At 43.2% G+C, this 18,572-nt stretch overlaps 1 protein-coding gene across 1 annotated transcript; it reads left to right on the top strand.

Moving 5' to 3' along the window:
* Window positions 1-1,366: 1,366 nt before the first annotated feature.
* SLC35A1 (solute carrier family 35 member A1) lies at window positions 1,367-17,555 on the top strand (the record flags this gene model as incomplete). Its single annotated transcript, XM_082277271.1, is given in 9 exon segments — window positions 1,367-1,393; window positions 1,395-1,449; window positions 4,650-4,827; window positions 9,141-9,300; window positions 9,608-9,760; window positions 11,472-11,538; window positions 14,872-15,048; window positions 15,444-15,578; window positions 16,848-17,555. Coding segments are annotated over 9 exon segments (1,083 nt in total). The 3' UTR covers window positions 16,979-17,555.
* Window positions 17,556-18,572: the final 1,017 nt, after the last annotated feature.

Raw genomic sequence — 18,572 nt, 5'->3', positions numbered from 1 at the left:
CGTTTACCCAACCCAATGAGTGTAGGCCAAGGCTGGGAGGTTGAGAAGAGGGAATCTGTCTTGGATGGTTCTGGCACCCTTTTAGGTCTCTAGCAATTTCTTGACAAAACAGTGTACAGGTGAGCACACTGCAAACCGTAGGAGCTTGACTTCAGGGGACCTTTTTGAAAGCTCTGTTTTGCTTGTGTTTGAAAAACTAAAGCACAACAGAGAAAAAGTTTCTAGCCTTATGTCATTGTGGCAAAGAAATATGTACCACGTCTGACCAATGCAACTGCGGATAGCATTTCTGTTTGTGAAACCCTGAATCATTTGAGCTTTAGGATGAAACATCTTCTCAAATGGAAGCAGGGGGTACTTTAAAATAGATATTCTTTTCATGACAGTAAAGACTTCCACAAGCTGCTATCTGCACAATGCCCAGGTGCACAACTCTGATTGCATAGGGTGTGCTAAGGTTTCTAAATCTCTTTTTCTTGTGTGCCTTGTAATGCAGCGTGGTTTCCTGGCTCGTTCTTAGACAAGCTTGTGACAATGAAGCTCAAAGATTCAAGCTGCTGAATGATTTTTCTGTGGCATTGTGCAGGATAGCATTCTCTTGTTGTTTAACTGTTTGCAAGACACCTGACTTCACTTTTAGAAGTTATACAACAGGGATTAATCCCCAAAGCATTATTTAAAAAACAAAGGAGTGTGAGGGGAGCACTAGGAAAGAACTTTGCTAAATGGTTTTTGACTAGGTGATTTTCTCTGTTGGGAAAATAAACTAGTAGCAGCCAGATGTGCTGCTCCTTCATGTTTTTAAATCATGAGCAGGCACCAGTGATTAGATTTATTAATTAAAATATCAATTCAATTACTAGCTGCAGTTTTATTTTTTTCCCCAGAGAAAAATACCCTCTCATTTCTTTATTAATAAACACTTTTTCTTGCTGTGATCTTTCTATATTATCATCATTTGCTTTGAGGCTTTTATGCTACAGTTCTTACCAACCAACTGGTATTTCAAGAATCCAGAAACACATTTTATTTAAAAGTAAACTGATGATTGAAATTTCATTTTATCCTACTTTGTTCTTTTCCACTGGAGAAGGTACTGCAGTGCTGTAAAATACTGGAGAATACAATTGTAACCTCCATCTCAGTTTTGTCGCGGCAGAAACGTGTCGGTGGCTACGAGCTTACTCCTGGCAATGAGAAATGTGTGTGAGATTTCCTGGATGTTTGCTGCCAGTAAAACAGTTCCGAAAAGCGGCGGGGTGGAGCAGGATGCTCTCCAGGATATCCAGGCAGGACGGAGCTCGACTCGATGGTTCAGCGCGGGCGGCGGGGCGCTCTGGGCGGCCGCGCTGCACTCTATGGTGCGATGGGAGGAGCGGCGGGGCACGGCGGGCGGCTCCGGCCCGGCGGTCCTGGCGCCTTCGGCGAGCACCATGTCGCCTCCGAAAGGTGAGGGCGGCGCCGCGGGGCGCCCGGCGGGTCCCGCGGCTCCTGGTGGGCGGCACGGCCGGAGAACGGGAACAATTCCCACCCGCTTCCCCAAGAGGAAACGCGACCCGCGCGCAGACTCCCCCCCGCCTCCCCCCTACCAGGGGGAGTGGAACTGGCCTCCCCGCTGGGGACTGTGGCGCCGGGCGCCACCACCGCGGGAGCGAAGGGGGGGAAGGGGCTACGCGGGGCCGCGGGGTCGCGCTGGGGAGGGGCTCTCCCCGCCTGCTTTCCCGCCCTCCCGCTCTCCTCCCGCCGCCCGGGAGCTTCTTCCCGCGATGTGGCACCGCTGCGTCCCCGGCGTGTGGGCGGCGGGTGCTCCCGGTACGGGGCTTGCCGGGTCCCCGGGACGCCTCCGCCTTTAGGGTCAGCCACAGCCGCGTCTCTCCTGCTGCCAGTTCCCCTCTGGAGGCGTCTGACCGTGGCGCAGCATCTTTGGGGCTTATTTTTTGGGGCACCTTTGGCGCAGGTGTTCAGTGCATGGGGACATCCCCTGCACCCGCCCTGTTTGCGCCGCAGGTGTCCCTGAAAATGCCGCCGCGCCCGGGTGCCTACTGGAGTGTGTTTCGATTGGACATTAGGAGGAATTTCTTCACAGAAAGGATGATTAGTTACTGGAATGGACTGCCCAGGAAGGTGGTGGAGTCACCATCCCTGGAGGTGTTGAAGGAAAGACTGGATGTGGCATTTAGCGGCACGGTCTAGTTGACTTTGTGGTGTTCAGTCATAGGTCAGACTCGATGATACCAGAGGTCTTTTCCAGCCTAATTGATTCCGTGATTCTCTGTGATTCTGTGTACAACGAGGCCAGAGCCCACACGGTCCCGAAGCCAGAAGCTCGGGCAAGCCGGGAGGGTTTAAATCGGCCAGGAAGGCGCCGCCTGCCCCTCTTCCAGCTCCCCCATGGAGGGCCTTGCCCAGGGCTCCCCAGCTCCCGGCAGTGGCTTGGCGGGGCCTGGAAGGGTGAGGGGCAGGAGGCTCCCAGCGGTGTGTGCCAGGTGCGCACCACCCCGGATAACCTGGCAGGGAGCGAGTTGTGATCCCTATGCCAGGCTTGGCCCGCGGCTGCCTTCCAGGAGCCCTGGCGGGGAGCCCTTAGATGAGCCGTGGAAATGTGTGGGAGGCCCTCACTTGTAGCCCTTAGGTGAGCTGTGGAGATGTGTGGGATGCCCGCACTTGTCTCCTGAGGCTTTTGGCCTGTCTGGTCCCTTTTTGTCAGAAATCATTTCATCCAAGTGGGATTTACTAGGAAAAAACCAAAAGCTTCTTCCAGTTCTTCTTTTCTTTAGGCGAGTATGAGTTCAGATTTACCAGCAAAAGTTACAGATGCCCCAGCTATGTTTTTCTTCTGCTCCTCTCACTGCACTGGTACTAATGCAGACATGTGAGCCAGGCTGGAGAAATGTCCAGGCTGAAAATAATTACAAATACTTTTTTACATAATGCTGGAACTATCTAGTCTAGATACTAGATTCATTATGTCTTGCTGCATTTGGTTTACCCAAGTTTCCAAACCATTGCCAAATTGGGGCGCTTTTTTTTTTTCCCCCTTTTTTTTAAAGGGTAGTTAATAGAGGCAAGGATTAAGTTTAGCTTTAGTTTGGTGGTGCATAGACTTAAAATCTTCACGTGTCAAATCACAGCATTAGTGTAATTTTTGTCAGCACTGAAACATCATTAGAAAATACATTTTTGTGAAACCATATGGGGTTAATTATATTTCGTGGTTGTTATGCCCTTGGATTCCCTCTCCACAATCCAAACTTAATTTAAAAATGGATTACAGCTTGTAAGTCTCTTCTAAGCATTGTTAGTCCAGAAACTAACTGGCTCTGCCTTATAAAAGTGGTTACTGACGTGGGTAAGATTTTTATCTATAAGGAAGTAGCTAATTTAAATTATTGCAGTGGCAGGAGGTATTAACTGTACCTTGCAGAAATGTTACGCAATTGAAGACATCTCTGGCTTGAAAGAAACATGAACCAAAGCATTGGGCGCATTGGATTCAGCAACTCATTCCTATATTAAATAGCAAAGTTTTTACAAAACTACTTATCCTGTGTCTTGTTCCCTAATCAGCAGAGGAACACAAACTTCCACCAATTAAAGCACATTTCTTTAGGATATTCGAAACATGACAGTGGCCCTAAAGGTGCTGCTGAATGACCAGTATCCACCAGAGAGATGCCAAACATAACAATCTACCAGTTTGAAAAAGGATTTTGTAGAAGCCACATGTTTGCTGATGTCTCACGTTGGGTTGTGCCTTTATGTAGAGAAATCCTGTTTGGAGTTGTGTGCTGTTTTCTTTGCTGGTTTAGATGTTTGCTTAGCCATTCCCTGACCTGGGAATGCACTGGAGTGGCCTGATAGAATTCTCAGGCCTTAAAGGAGTGCAGATTTATGAAAAACTTCCTTGTGCCAGGAGACCTTGGACAGGCTAATTCCCAAATTTTTCAGGATAGTAGTTGGTCCGGGTCAAAACTGTTACAAGAATTGCTACTGATGTAGGAGTATAGCAGTGGGGAAGACAGAGGGCATAATGCAGATGATACACAGTCCTTGTGTTGTTTATTTTACTAGGAGAGCCTTAACCTTAGACCTTTATACAGGGAGTTTTTCAAGAAAGCCCTTTGTGTGAAGTCCCATCACCATTCAGAGCAAAATCTTCTTCTTTTACTAACTTAGGTGGAAAATAGGGCTGAAGGAAATTCTGCCTTATTTATTAATATTTGCTAGATTTCTTTGCTGATACTGAACTTTTCTTCTTTCTGCTTTTGCTAGTCCACCAACGCTCTTTGTGTCAGAATTCAGTATATTACGTGAAGAGGATCAGCTGCCATTTCAGTGTGAGTGCCTAGTGTCAGCTAAAGAGCAGGAAAGCATAGAAAGACTTTTTGATTTTTATTAGATAAACATTAATGTATGATTCGTTTTTCTAGAGCATCTATTTTCAAACAGTTGGAGTTCCTGTACCAGCTTCTTTGAGACGGCTGCAAAATTTAATGAAAACTTCTTTATGGGAAGTGTTTCCTAACATTGTAATTATTGTCTGCTGACACAGTGGTGTTTGATACAGCCCTCCAGCTGGAGAACACACTGTTTCAGTTTGTAAATTAAAATGGGGGTCACGCTGAGTCGTCTCCTCTGTTTCGTTTCAGAAAATGTCAGCTTACTGTTCAAGCTGTACTGCCTCACGGTGATGACCCTGGTTGCTGCCACATACACGGTGGCACTGCGGTACACCAGGACAGTGGAGACAGAACTCTACTTTTCAACGACAGCTGTGTGCATCGCTGAAGTTATCAAGTTGTTCTTGAGCGTGGGCATCCTGGCTAAGTAAGTGTGGGAGTGCTGATCAGTGTTTTGAAAACCAGTCCTTGCTTCTAACCTCAGGTTCTCAGGTACTGAAGTGCAGGTACATTCAAGAATGTGGCTGGATCATCGTGCTGTGGAAGGGTAATTTTAGAGCGGGTTAGAGTTTGTGAGTCCTCATCAACTGAAACTGCTTTGTATACAGTATGATATTGAGGTGTGTCCTCTCTGCATATTTTCTATTTTTGTATGCTTTGGAATCAGTTCAGAGTGTCAGCATGGATTATCCACAATGTTTTGGGTCTTTAAAATGTTGGTGTAGATGAAAGTTGGACTTTAATCATCTGCTGTGAGCCATTATCAGCTGAGTTACATAAAATTCTAGTGTTCCTACTAATAAATTTTCCCAAACAATGTTGCAGACAGACATTTTGCTGTCTCTAATAATCTGCAAACCAATGCTGAAAGACTGTGATCAAGAAATACTCGTTTCTGTAATCCCAGACTGCTGCTAAGAACTAGAACTTGTCAATGCATGAGCCCTCCCTCAAGTAGGGAGGCTGTCAGTCTGCTGCCTTTTCTGTCAGCTTCCCTGTGCTACATCCTTCCTAGGAAGAATCTTCATATTCTGGACTTTTCCAAAGCCCAGTTCTTGCTGTTGTGGTAGAATTTGTTCTTTTAGGGTCTCTGTCTCTCTTTGTGGCTTTTGGTACATCAGAAGGCTGGCTGTTGTCTGCCAGAGGATTGTGGAGTCACATGATGTACTTCAGATTTTCATCAGATCTTTTCCTCTTAACATACAAATGGCATTTTATTTGAAGTGAGGCAATATTTGAGTGTGATAAACTGCCTTTTTTTTTTAACCTTTCATTAAATGGAATGTGTTAGAGTAGGCGGGTGTGAGCAGTAGAGAATTTCTGTTTTTCTCTTCATGCACCCTGGGCTTCTCACTCTGTCAGCACAAAATGCTGGCAGAAATTACTCTGCTGACACGTGCTGTGGTTCTCACTGTTGTGACCAGTGAGGATCCCACTGGCTCTCTGGAGACTGTAGCAGCCCATGTTTCCCAATAGTGAGGGACCTCTGGGTAGCCTCACCTGTGTGTAATTTGTCAAATCTTGTGCACCTGGGACCCAGGCTGTTTATAGTACACCTAGTGCAGTGGGGTAAGCGATCCCTTTTGTTAAGGGTCTGTAATACTGTGTTCATTAAATGTATGAATGGTCTTTTTTTACTTGAAATAATTAAAAACTAAATTACTTTTAACTCGGAAAGGAGTTTTAGCATGTTGTTGTTTTTAGAACAGCCCTGCACAGCCAAAAGTCTCTGTAGCCCCTCATCTTCCCTTTATCAGCAGAGGATGTGTAGAATAGAAGTATAGCCAAGGGGGCAAGCATGGGCTGAGCTTTTCTTAGCTGATGGCAGAAACATATGGATTCTGTTGTCTTGTGTTGGCAGATGTGATGAATAATCTTTCTTCGTTCATTTTGCTTTTCATATCTCTGTGGATTTGTGTTTTCATCTCTAATTTATTTTCTAAGCTGGGAGTCCTTGTTTAATTTTCTGTGATCATTACAGTTCCCATCCTTAGAGCATTTCCAGTATTGTTACATCCCTTTTGAAACAGGATCCAGAGCTGCATGCTATATTCAGGATGTGATTGTGCCATGACATTAGGCAGAGGGCTGAAGGTGCTTTCTCTCTTGGCCTCAGTTCTTTTCCTAAGGATTCTGCTCATTTCTCTGAAGCTGAGCCTTGAGCTGGTGCCATCCAAGAGCTACTTGCATCTTTTTGTCAGGTGCCCATGACTAGATTAGAGAGGGTTGCTGTATTTAGGGGTTGTCATTTCCTATGGTTCTTTCTCCTTTATTGACACCTGAGCCTTATTTACCAGTTAAAATGGGAAGAATCAGATTCACTGAGCTGTTTGGAGGTTATAATGTCTATTCTGATCTGGTCAACTGGTGGGGTTTTTCTCTCCATAACTGGGAGAGATATGGGCACCTGCAGGCACCATTCATCAGGCCATGCTCACCTCTCCTTGGTAGGATGTCTGGCATGCTGATGGGTCCAAAAGATGCCAACTTTCTAGTAACCTCCCTTTTCAGATCACTTATGAATATGCTGAACAGCATCAATTCCACGTAGCTTCATTCTATGTCTCCTTTACATCTTCCTTCAGTTTTAAATCCTAACCAATTTGTCTCACCCAAGGCAAGGTGCCTCTGTAGTTCAGTAACCAGTCAGAAGATAGAGTACCATCTCTTTTTACTGTACAGCAGGATACATTTGTGTGGGTACCTTTTCTTTTTGAAAGAGACAGCATTGATAACTGCAGTATACAGGATACAAGAGTACAACTCCCGCGTTGTTCCAGCTGCAGAATTTGTTTTCTTACACATTATTACATGGTACCTTCACTGTTTACTCTTAAGGTATCTCCTGGAGGGCACATTGAGTGGATAAATGCCAAAGAATTGTCTTTCAAAAGTGAAGCTTACGATAGTTTGAACTGTGCTAAAAATTAAGTCAACTGTACCCTCCATTTCTCATGCTTATTTAAAGTCCTGTTCACCATCTGGTAATAGCATTTGCTACATTCTTAGCTGGTACACAACTACTTAGCAATGGATGAAGAAAAGCAGAGGTGTTTTGCAAACTCTAGTTTTAACTTCAGCTTTGCTAACAAATGCGTGTTTCTGTTGCACAGCTGATAATTATTAGTATCTCTCACCTCTTCATACCTAGGAATTGGCTTTGTGAATGGGGTAATGAATTTATGAAAGGAGAAATGGCTTTAAAGTGAAAGAGAATACCTTTAGGTGAGATATTAGGAATAAATTTTTTGTAGGAATTCCTTTATAGGAATAAATTACCCAATTTTCTTGTACATCTTATTTCCCAGTCCTAGACAGTGTAATAAATACATTCAGAAATGGAATAAACAAAAAAAAATTGCCCATAATATCAATGACTCCTAACATTTTGTACAGTTCTGTATCTAGTGCAAGTAACCATGGTGAGCTGTAGCATGAACTCTTCCCCTTTTCTTGTATTGTGAACTTCACTTTGAGTGCTACTTGTCCATGGATTTTTTTGTCATGGTTGTTGTCTGTGGCTAGACATGTCTGGTTTTTTGTGTGTGCTTTCTGTTATGGAAAAATACAAAAAGAATCCCTTGCAGCTGCCTGTATAAAGACTGCTCTTCCTACGGGGGGAAAAAAAGCCAGGAAAAGGAAGTATATGCTTGGTGCAAGTAGGGAGGAAGGCAAAGAAGGGGAGAAGTTTGGATGGAAGGATCATGAGAGGGTAAAGCCTCTAATTCTTTGTAGAGGAAAAGTTGAAGAACTGGAGTACAGAGTCAGGGGTTGATCAGGAAAGGAAAATATGCTGAAACGAGATGGTTAAAGCTGTTTGTTTATACAAGTGTGCAACAGAATCACAAGGAGAGTTAAATTTTAGAGCAGTACAGTTTGCAAGTTGAAAGGCCTGTGGGAGGGGGCAGGAATTATTTTGGATGTTGGTATTTGTCAGTGCTAAGCCAGTGAAGATTGGAAAGGGGGGCTGTGGGAGAACTGGGAAGAGGACTGGAGCAGCAGCAACAAGTAAGCAGCAAATGTCAGATTGATGTGCAAGTGATAAGGGAGAGCCAGTAATGCAGAGGTCAGCTGTGAACAGCTGAGTAGCAAACTGCAAAAGGGGGCAGCAGCCAGCAGCAACGCGTTCTTGCCCATTGCCTGCTCTTTCACACACTGTAATTACTTGAAGGAGAGGTGTGAAATGCAAGGACAGGGACAGGCACAGGGAGCTGCCACACACCTGCCAGACCTCTTCACGTGTGTGCTGGTGCTGGTCCAGCATCTCCCACAGCACAAGTGAGACGGGGACCCCATGGCTGACTGAGGAATGAGAGGTTTTTCTAGGTAAGTAGTGTGCAAGGGTACAGTCCTTTTTTGGCTGTACTGTGAGGCCCAGTTTAAAGGGAATCTGGAAAATCATGAGCATTTGACATCACACACAAACATTAATACCCAGTAAAAAAAGGGAGACACAAACAACAGCCTTCTGTTCCACTGCCTGTATTGACCCACTGCTACACAATAATGTATCTATCTTCCTGATTCCAGAATGTCTCTCTCACCTTCAGGGCTTTCTACTTGTTGAAAACCTCACTTGTTTTTTGCCAGTTAACCTTTTTTTTTTCTTGTATGAGCAGAAAGTACAACTGATTGTGGAGAACAAAATTTCAGGCCTCCCAAAGGATTCATTGATTTGATTTCTGTTGTAAAATACCAGTTTAAGAATGCCCTCAGTTATGCTAATATTTTATTTTGCAGAGAAACTGGAAGTCTGACAAGGTTAATAACATCTTTAAAAGAAAATGTATTTGGAAGTCCTAAAGAATTGCTAAAATTAAGTGTTCCATCTGTGGTGTACGCTCTCCAAAACAATATGGCGTTTGTGGCTCTTAGCAACTTGGATGCTGCAGTCTACCAGGTAATACACGTTTCTGTCAGTAACAGATCTGGAAATATATTTCTCTTTCCTGATTCATGAGGCACGTGTATCAGGTATTTGTCTGCTGTGCACGCAGCACTCTGCTGCAGAGCTCTGGCTTTCTGAGCTAAGCCACTCACTGCTAGAGTCACTTCAAATTCACTTTGTTGTAGTTGGCGATGGATCTGTAGGAAATCAATGAATATAAAAATCTATCATTATGTAGTTGAATTTTTCTATTTTATTTTCTTGTCTTGGAGGAGTTTCTAAAACCATGTCCTCTACACTACATTCCCATATTTTTTAGGTGACGTACCAGTTGAAGATCCCTTGTACAGCTTTATGTACAGTCCTGATGCTGAACCGTACCCTTAGTAAGTTGCAGTGGTTCTCTGTCTTCATGCTCTGTGGTGGTGTTACCCTTGTTCAGTGGGAGCCTGCTCAGGCTACAAAAGTACAGGTAAGAGTTAGTATTTTGCCTCTTCAGCTAAAGAATAAACGATCATTGATCACTGGCTTTCACATTTATTGTGTACCAGTTCAGGCAGGCTTATGGTATTGCTCCAGTCTCACTTGTTGGAAACGCAACTGATTGCTACAATTAGTATAAATTACTACAGTCATCATAATCAGTCTAATGCACCATCCTAGGAGTGTCTGAGTAATAGATTGTTACCAGCAGTTGGCCTTGGTAACATCATAATTGTTGGAACAGAGGATTTGGAATCAAAGCACTGGGAGGAATTAGGAGCGAAGCTCCAGCGCAGTGTGGGTATGTCATTTAAACACACCCTTCAGAGCTACTGACCTAATCCCGTTCTAGGGATGAACAAGTGTCTTCTGTTTCTTAGGTCATAGCTGCTGCTCAGCTGCATTAGTGGGAAAGGCAGGTCAGGCCTCTGGGAATACCTCTGAGCACTGCAAGAGTACCCACAGAAAACAGAACACCACACAGCTACACCGAGCTGAGCTGAGGGACAGCCCTAGATAAGCAAGTGCATGTTGTACTGCAGTGAAATGCTAATAATTTTGCTCCACTTAATGAACTACTTCTGTGTCCTGATTTTGGCTGGGATAGAATTAATTTTCTTCCTAGTGATGCCATGAAGATTTTTTGCCTTTTCTTTTATACCCCTGTTATACCTTTTTACAAGTTCTGTATTCTTAGTGCTTTTTGCCTACATTCTTGGACTTACTTGTTCAGCTAGAAGACTAAACATTTTAGAAGCTTCGTAGCTAGGGATCAGTGTGCCCCAGACCCCAAGGTCCTCTCCAGAGCACATTCTGTAAACTAAGATAGAACCATCCAGGGGAAGGCTCCTTGGGGAGGGGGGCTCATTCAAGCCTCTCATTGGGGAATTTTTGATAGATATGCTAATTAGTAAGACCTATAACGTTATACCAGATCTTTTGGGGGTGTGCACTGTGGTGTGCATTTCGGTGCATTCGACCTGGATGTAGTGCACCTAAGGATCCTTAAAATAAATACCAAGGTAAAATCCCTTTTCCCTTCTAACCATGTTTGACTCTTGATTTTAAGATGAGGAAAAGGCATCACTAGTAGCTGGTTCAGTGCTGTGTTTTGGATTTAGTATGAGAACAATATTGGTAACAGTGGTGTGTTACCACACAACACAGTTGTGGCTCAGTAGTGCTTAACCATGAGTCCAGGTCTTTTCAGTGTCTCCTGCTCTGCCAGTGAGGAGGGGCACAAGAAACCAGGAGGGAGCATGGCCAGGACAGCTGACCTGAACTGGCCAAAGGGATATTCCATACTATAGTATGTTACATCCAGTATAGAAAATCAGGGAATTTGGCCAGGAGGGGCTGATTGCTGCTGCAGGATGGGCTGGGCATCTGTCAGCAGGTGGTGAGCAATTGTCTTGTGCATCACTTGGTTTTCTTGGGTTTTATATCTCTCTCTCCTTTTGTCAATAGTAGAATTATTAGTAAATTTTATTTTGATTTAAGTATTAAACTGTTTTTACATCAACACAAAGTTTCCCTTTTGTTTTCGATTCTCCTCACCACTGTGGGGCTTGGGGGGGGAAGGAGTGAGAAGCTGGGTGGTGCTTAGTTGCCGGCTGGAGTTAAACCGTGGCACTCTGGAACTGATTACTGTGAATTACTGAAGTGTTGTATCTTTTTTAAAGTAACGGCTGATGTTGCAGGTGGAGCAGAATCCATGGCTAGGGTTTGGAGCGATTGCTGTGGCTGTTCTGTGTTCAGGATTTGCAGGTACAGTATTATTTCTGTTCACGGGCTGCATCTAAAGGACTGGAGAACTCACAATGTTTAAAACTGAACATTCTACATTTGTTAACTGTCTTCCTGTAATAGTTTATTCCCTCTGCCCATAATTATCTTCTACTTCTGGTAATTATGGCAGATTCATAATATGATTACTCCCATTGTCAAGCAAATGATAGGAGCATGTGCCATTGGTTTTACATGATGCAACATAGAAGGCTGGTTTGCAAGTGGAAGTGTCTTTCAAATGCTGTGAATAAGACCATAGGGAGCAGCATAATGACTCACTGCGTACATTTAATTAATGTACATCAATTTTATAAAGTTTACTTTGCAGTGAATAGCTCCCCTATGGTGATCACATGAAATAGTTGCATTTTTTTAACACAGGGAACTGAGCTCCTCACTCAACTCTTGCACCAGCCCTGAAATACACATTGCCATAGTTCTGTAGGTGGAAAATCTAACTGGGATGCAGAGGGAGCATGAGGAAGGCAGAGAGGTAGATTAGTAGCAAGAAGTCTGGATAAACTCAGTGAAGGATTTTTGGTTTTGTTTATTTTTGCTTTGTTCTAAAGCCAGTGTCTCTCCTCAGGGTAGTTTTTTCTTTGTCTTCTGGAGAAGGACACCAAAACTTTAGGACAAGTGAACTGGTGCTCAGAAATAAAGAAATGCAAATTACTTCTTAATTTGAAGTTTGGCTCACAGGGGCATTTTCCCCTGGCTGTAAACTGGATTCTTCCCCCCTCCTCTGTAAAAAACCAAGGTACTGTCACCCACCTCTAGTACTGTAAAATCTTGAAAGAATAATCTTGTGCTGTGCACAGATGCTCATTACTCATGGAAAAACATTCTGGTGGGCAGAGGAGGAAAGGAGGAGAGTATCATTCTTATTTGGTGGTGTTTCAGTGAAATGGGCACTTTGGAGCAGAAATACTAAATAAAACTGTGTAGAGCTCAGTCAGCTTTTCCTGGAAGGTTATGAATTTCCTCATTTAAATAGATGCTCCCAGGCCACAAGACAAAATACAGCCTTCAGAGTCTCCTAAAACTCCTGCTTTCCCCAGTAATGTGGGTCAACAGCTGTGCTTCCAGAGGTCTGCAAATTCAGGGCACTGACAGGCTGATGCAGACAGCTTGAGACACTTAGGGCTTTCTTCTCCTGCAAAAGGATTGCAGCTTGGGTTTCCTTGCTGACAGCTGAAGCTCTGGGGCAGCTGGGAGGGACAGTGTGTTTCATCTGCAGAGCTTCTTATGCCCTTGGGGCTTTACATGTTGAAAACATAAATCCTATTCAAATTCCCTTCCTCTTCTTCCTTCCCACGCTGACATGAAGCAGTTATTTTGGCATTAGACCTCCAGTTTCTGGACTGACCATGTTTTACAGTGTGTTCTATTATTCAAGCAAAAGAAAGAAAAAAAGGTTAAGTGTTTTTGTCACTTAGAGATCAAAAATAAGGATTTTCTTCAAATTGCTGATCCTGTGATAATTCTCAAGTATCTGGGGCCCCAACAATGCTTTTAAAAGTATTGGACAGATAATTTAATGGCAGATCCTTTATGACTTACAACAGTTCTGAAGAGTGAGTTCTCTTATCGGCCCCCATACTTTCCTTCCTCTTGCCTAGTGGATTTGTGAACTGTGTATTCACAAATCTAGAAGCATAGTTTTATTGGTTTGCCTACTGTTTTCTCAGTTTATAAAATTTGCAAATATGGTTCATACTTGCAAATTTAATGCCAAATTTCTGTTACATTGGTTACACCTGGTTGTGCTCTGTGGGTCTTCTCAAGGGGCAGAAATCTCAAGGTAGTTATTCTGAGTTATTTTAAAGGTTGCAGTCAACTAGTTTGTTGTTGTTTACACTTCAAAAATTTATATTCCTATGAGGTAATACAGTATTTCCTTGTTTTTGTAATTATTTGAACCCCTGAAATAGAAATCTGCTCTGTCATTTATTCACCATAAATACTCACTATACTCTATTAAATTATAAATCGCATTTTTTGTCAATAAAAGAGTAGCAAGACCTTCCTTGGAGCTAACTTGGGGATTTTAGAGGGGGGTGTGCCTAGGCCTTCTAACACATGGGTCTTTGTGCCACCTGTGTTGGTTCCATATTATTTTCTCATATGGTATGAAGGATCTTGTGTGATATTAATCACCAATAAACTTCTAGTCAATAGGGCTCTCACCAGAAGGTCATGGAAGTGGCTGGTAAGAGTCCTGCAAACTGCTCTCCCTGTTTTGAAATGTGGAGGAAATTCCAGAGCTTGACAGAGTCGTGATGGGTGAGCAGTGGTTAAAAAGTCAGGTGGTGATGGCCTTGCCAAATGTCTGCCTTTTAGTCTGACAAATGCCTCCCAAGTAGGATAATGAAGAAGTATTTGGGGAGTTTCAGTAATGCAGAACATAAAAATAATGCTCTTCAGAATGAGCTTTAGATTAAAATGAATTCCACTTCCTCAAAACCAACCTGTAGTTTCAATTAGCAGAAGGCTTCGATTTTGATTTGCTCTGTAATCCTCTGAAGCTGTGGTTTCAGAACGAGCTGCTCTGCCAAGTGCTCTGTGAGCACAAAGCTCCTGAGGAGTTTTCAGTTTCAGTGCTGAGGTAATAGAGATCCTCCCTTCCTCCCCTGCCCCCCAAGAAAAATTGGACTAAAATCAATCAATCTAAAACTAAAATCAGCATTAAATTATTTACATGGAGGCTGTGGATTGAAAAAGGGCAAAGATGGGAAAGGGTAAGGATAAAATGGATTGAGGGAAATCTTCCTGTTGAATCAAAGCAGATCCTCTTGCTAGACTGAGCCCCAGGGCCTGACCAATGGTTTAGGCCTAAAGGTTTTAACTGCACTTAAACTTAACAGCCTAATTTGAACAATTTAACAAAAGATTCTGTAAGACAACAGTAACTCGCTTATAGGCCTAAGTTAGTTACGAATCTGAAGTGCTTGAGAATGTAAGAGAGGAACATCCATAGTCCCTTTGCTGTAGCATATGCACGCTCACACACATGTAAAGGAGTTTGTACAGGGCAAAGAATGCCCCTGGAGTTCAGTGAAGGGCTCACATGGGATGCCTTTTCATCTTCTCAGCGGGCCAGGGGTTGAGCCTGGAGGAGTGGGGGCACCAGCCAAGATCCATCATTGGCCTTCAGCAGTGGTCTTCCAGGGATAGTGAACTTGAGAGTTTGCTGGCTCTAAGCGGTCCCACTCCGAGCGAGGTTGTCTGGTTTTAAAATGCAGTAAACCGTGAATCATTCTTCTCACTGAAATGTTTTTGGTTTTTTGTTTGTTTTGGTTTGGTTTTTTTCAGGAGTTTATTTTGAAAAGGTGTTAAAGAGTTCAGATACTTCCTTGTGGGTGAGGAACATTCAGCTGTACTTATCTGGGATTGTGGTGAATTTATTTGTTGTGTACATGTCAGATGGAGCCCAAGTTCTAGAGAAAGGGTTTTTCTATGGCTACACATACTACGTCTGGTTTGTCGTCTGTAAGTATCTTGTGGTTTTAGTCTTTGGCATTGCTTTTCCTCTTTAACAATGATATAACTGATTGCAGGAAGCTACAAATTCAGTCTAACACTCCTTCTACTGTGTTTTGATGGATTTTATTTAAAAGTATCATTTTCTTGGAAGTTACTCACTCAATTTAAAATTGTGCTGAAACAGCAGCCTAAATAATTGACTAGCAAGTAGATCATCTTTAAGTGAGTCATATCTTATTTACTGGATGCCACATAGACATCCCATTCCACTGAATGATATGTTAAATCACTAATTAGGACAATGTAGCCCAAACCAGGAGCACACTAGTGGAGTAAAATGCATCATTTCAAGAGTAACCAACTGCACCTGTACTAATGGTAACACCTTATCTGCTTCCTAGTTCTGGCCAGTGTAGGTGGCATCTACACCTCGGTGGTTGTTAAGTACACAGATAACATCATGAAAGGCTTTTCTGCAGCAGCAGCCATTGTTCTCTCTACTGTGGCATCAGTCATCCTCTTTGGCCTTCAGATAAGTAAGTGCCTTTTTGCCTTTGATTTGATGGCCGTGCATGTTTCCTGCCTGTCCAGCCTGCTATACACAGCCCATACCAAAACCATCATTTGTGCCCCCTCTCAGTTTTTCTGGTTTTAGCTTCAAATCTTCTCCAGGACTCCTGTGCACTAATGCATCATTGTCCCTGTTGTAGTGCACAAGGTGCCTGATGACTCTGTGCTTTCAAAGGCATCGGTGGTTTGTTCTTTCAGAAGCATCTACAACATCAAACAGAAAGGTTCTTTTGGTTTAAACAGCTTTATTTTCATGCATCACTTTCTGATGCAGTTTAGCGTGTGATACAGCTGTTTACCTGGGACTGCTGTTGATAGGTTATTATTTCTTGTTTGGTTTAGTACAGCCAGTGCCAAATTAATTCCTCAGCTATTTCTTCAAAGGGCTTTACACATCCCTGTTGAGTTACACCCACTACAGCATTAACTTCTACTTTCCCCATCTGCTGTGGACACCACCATGTCAGAAAGTCAAAGAGCAGCTGAGGTTTTGAGTGACTGATGTGGTGAAGTTTTTGAGGGGAAAGAGCAGATGGCTCTGGGCTGTTCTGCAACTACAAAGGATTTTCTCCCCAGTCAAGTCTGCATCTGGTACTGTGCCCAGGACTCCTGCTCAGTCCTTCACTGTTTAGTTGTGGGTAGTTTCCTACCTTAATCCAAAGATGATGTGGCAAAATGGTGGAAAAACTAGCTTTCTGATGTAGTATTAGCGAGACAAAAGGAAAGTTTGTGTAACAAGAAGACAATCAGTGTTTGGCTGCAAAAGAGCACCATAAAGCAAGGGATGAAAAAAAAACCCACTTAATTTTAAAAACTTACTTGGGCAGAGTGTTTTACTGAGAGTTGACACAAATCAAACCTGGACTAATGAGCTTCCTGGGAAAGCCTTGTTAATAGTTTCTTAACCCTGTCTGACATGGAAAGGCAAAAAAGAAGTGTTATCACAGGCTACTTTATTACATTCACTGCTTTTTATTAATTTTATCAATAAGCAGTTAAGTTTATTGTAATGTAAGCCTGTCCAGATGGCACCTGGGACTGCAGGGATTGTAAACACTCAAGAGTTCCCAGTGACAGAGGATGAAGCTAAATGCTGTGACTTACCAATAGTTTGCTGTCCTGTTTAGTTATGGGTAACTTCAATACTGTCATTCAGATCTCATCATAACTTACACAGCTTGCTGAAGGTTTCTTCTTACATGAATATTTATTTAAGCTATTTTGTCTCCTTTCAGCTGTTACCTTCTCCCTGGGTGCTCTCCTGGTGTGTATTTCTATTTACCTCTACGGATTACCTCGACAAGACACCACAAAAATCCAGCCCTCAGAGACTAAGAGCTCAAAAGAGAGACTTGCTACTGTGTGATGTCCATAAAAAGGGACAGATGGACAAGAGAAAAAATAGACTTTAAAAATAATTTTTTTTCCAAAATTAGCCTTAAGCTAGTCATGAAATGGTTTAAGTAAGTGGGATAGACTAAAAGCAGAAGTTAGTTCTGTTTTACATGTGGAGTTTCCAGTGGCTGACACTGAGGCTACACTGCAGCTGAGGAGCTGGCTGGGTATTTTATGGAAGGTATTCTTCATTCACATTGACAATGAAGAGTCTGATTTACAAGGAAAACCCAATGAAGGAACTGATCACTCAATTGTATATAATGTATATAACAGAGGGAAATTGGTCCTTTGTGTATTTGATAAACTGTCTTGCTCTTTGAGGGCAGAAATGCCTGAAAGCTTCATAAGAAATTATTAAAAAAAGCAACTACTACCAGCATTTTCTCTTAAAATACTTGGCAATTGTAGTTTGATTAATGACAGGAAGTGTTTCTCTTCTAGGCAATAGGTACAAGATGACACAATTCTACAGGGACTACCCCTGCTTTGAGCATCACCTACCTCAGCGTGATTAGAGGCAGCCCTTGCTGTCTGGTTTAAAAAGTCAGAGAAGACTCTGAAGTTGTGGATTTCCTTCTTCTCTCCCAATGTTTTCTGTACCTGCTGTAGGGGGTAGAGGGATCTTCTATGTGTAGTACAGGGGAACATTTGTATTTGTTCCTGTACCTCTGGCTTAATTATGAGTGAGTCAACACAAAGTTTCTGTCTACAAGATTTTTTCTCTAAACTTCTCTGTGCATACAGAGTGATGCTTGAAAATGGTTCCTGTGCATGTTAGCCTTTAATTTATTAGTGCCAACTCTGTAATTTCAACCTCCTTCCTCATCTTGTTAGGCTTTCTAGAAATTTCAACTCTACATTGGGGGAAAACTGACCCTGGTGCATTTGGGCAGCTTGTTGACATTCACAGTGGAGTTGTAACATGACCAAGTTCATACTCTTGGATATATTCCTTCAGACATTAAGCAGCTGGGTTTTACTTGAAAGTGGGGCACATTAAACATAGCAGTAACAAACATGCTTAAATTCTCTTCCAATGGGAGAGGATGTTCCCCTCTGCCTTTCACTGACTGTTCCGTGTATCAGAGCAGCCACCATAGTGCTGCTCTTGGGAGTCGAGGCTTCCATGGTGGAGGGTAGTGCCAGGCACCTGCAGGAGCTCGCAGGTGCTGCTCCACCTCTCTCCAGCAGCGTGAGGCTCAGGGCTGCCAAGCAGCACCTGCCACGTGGGTCAGTGTACACAGTGCTGAGGGAACACTGCACTTCCCGTTCCACCAGCTGGCCAACAGTCTCTTCTTGCTGGCCATCACATCAGCGTGACAGAGGAAGGGCTGAGGAACAGGGTGTGGTGTGACAGCAGGCAGCTGGGCTTGGCTGAGGCTTCTGAAGGGGGAATGCAGCACAACACACAGGAAAAGGTCTCTGCATGGTCTGAGTAACTCTGTTTGTTACAACAGACAGAGCACCTTGACCCATTGTACCATTAGGCTTTGGTACACAGTGGCAACCACAGGAGTGGAGAACTTTGCTTAGGGAAGCACAGTTAACACCACTTCCTCTAC

The sequence above is a fragment of the Coloeus monedula genome (genome assembly GCF_965178545.1).
Source record: "Coloeus monedula genome assembly, chromosome: 2".
Taxonomy (NCBI): domain Eukaryota; kingdom Metazoa; phylum Chordata; class Aves; order Passeriformes; family Corvidae; genus Coloeus; species Coloeus monedula.
This window is presented reverse-complemented; position numbering and strand designations above follow the sequence as displayed.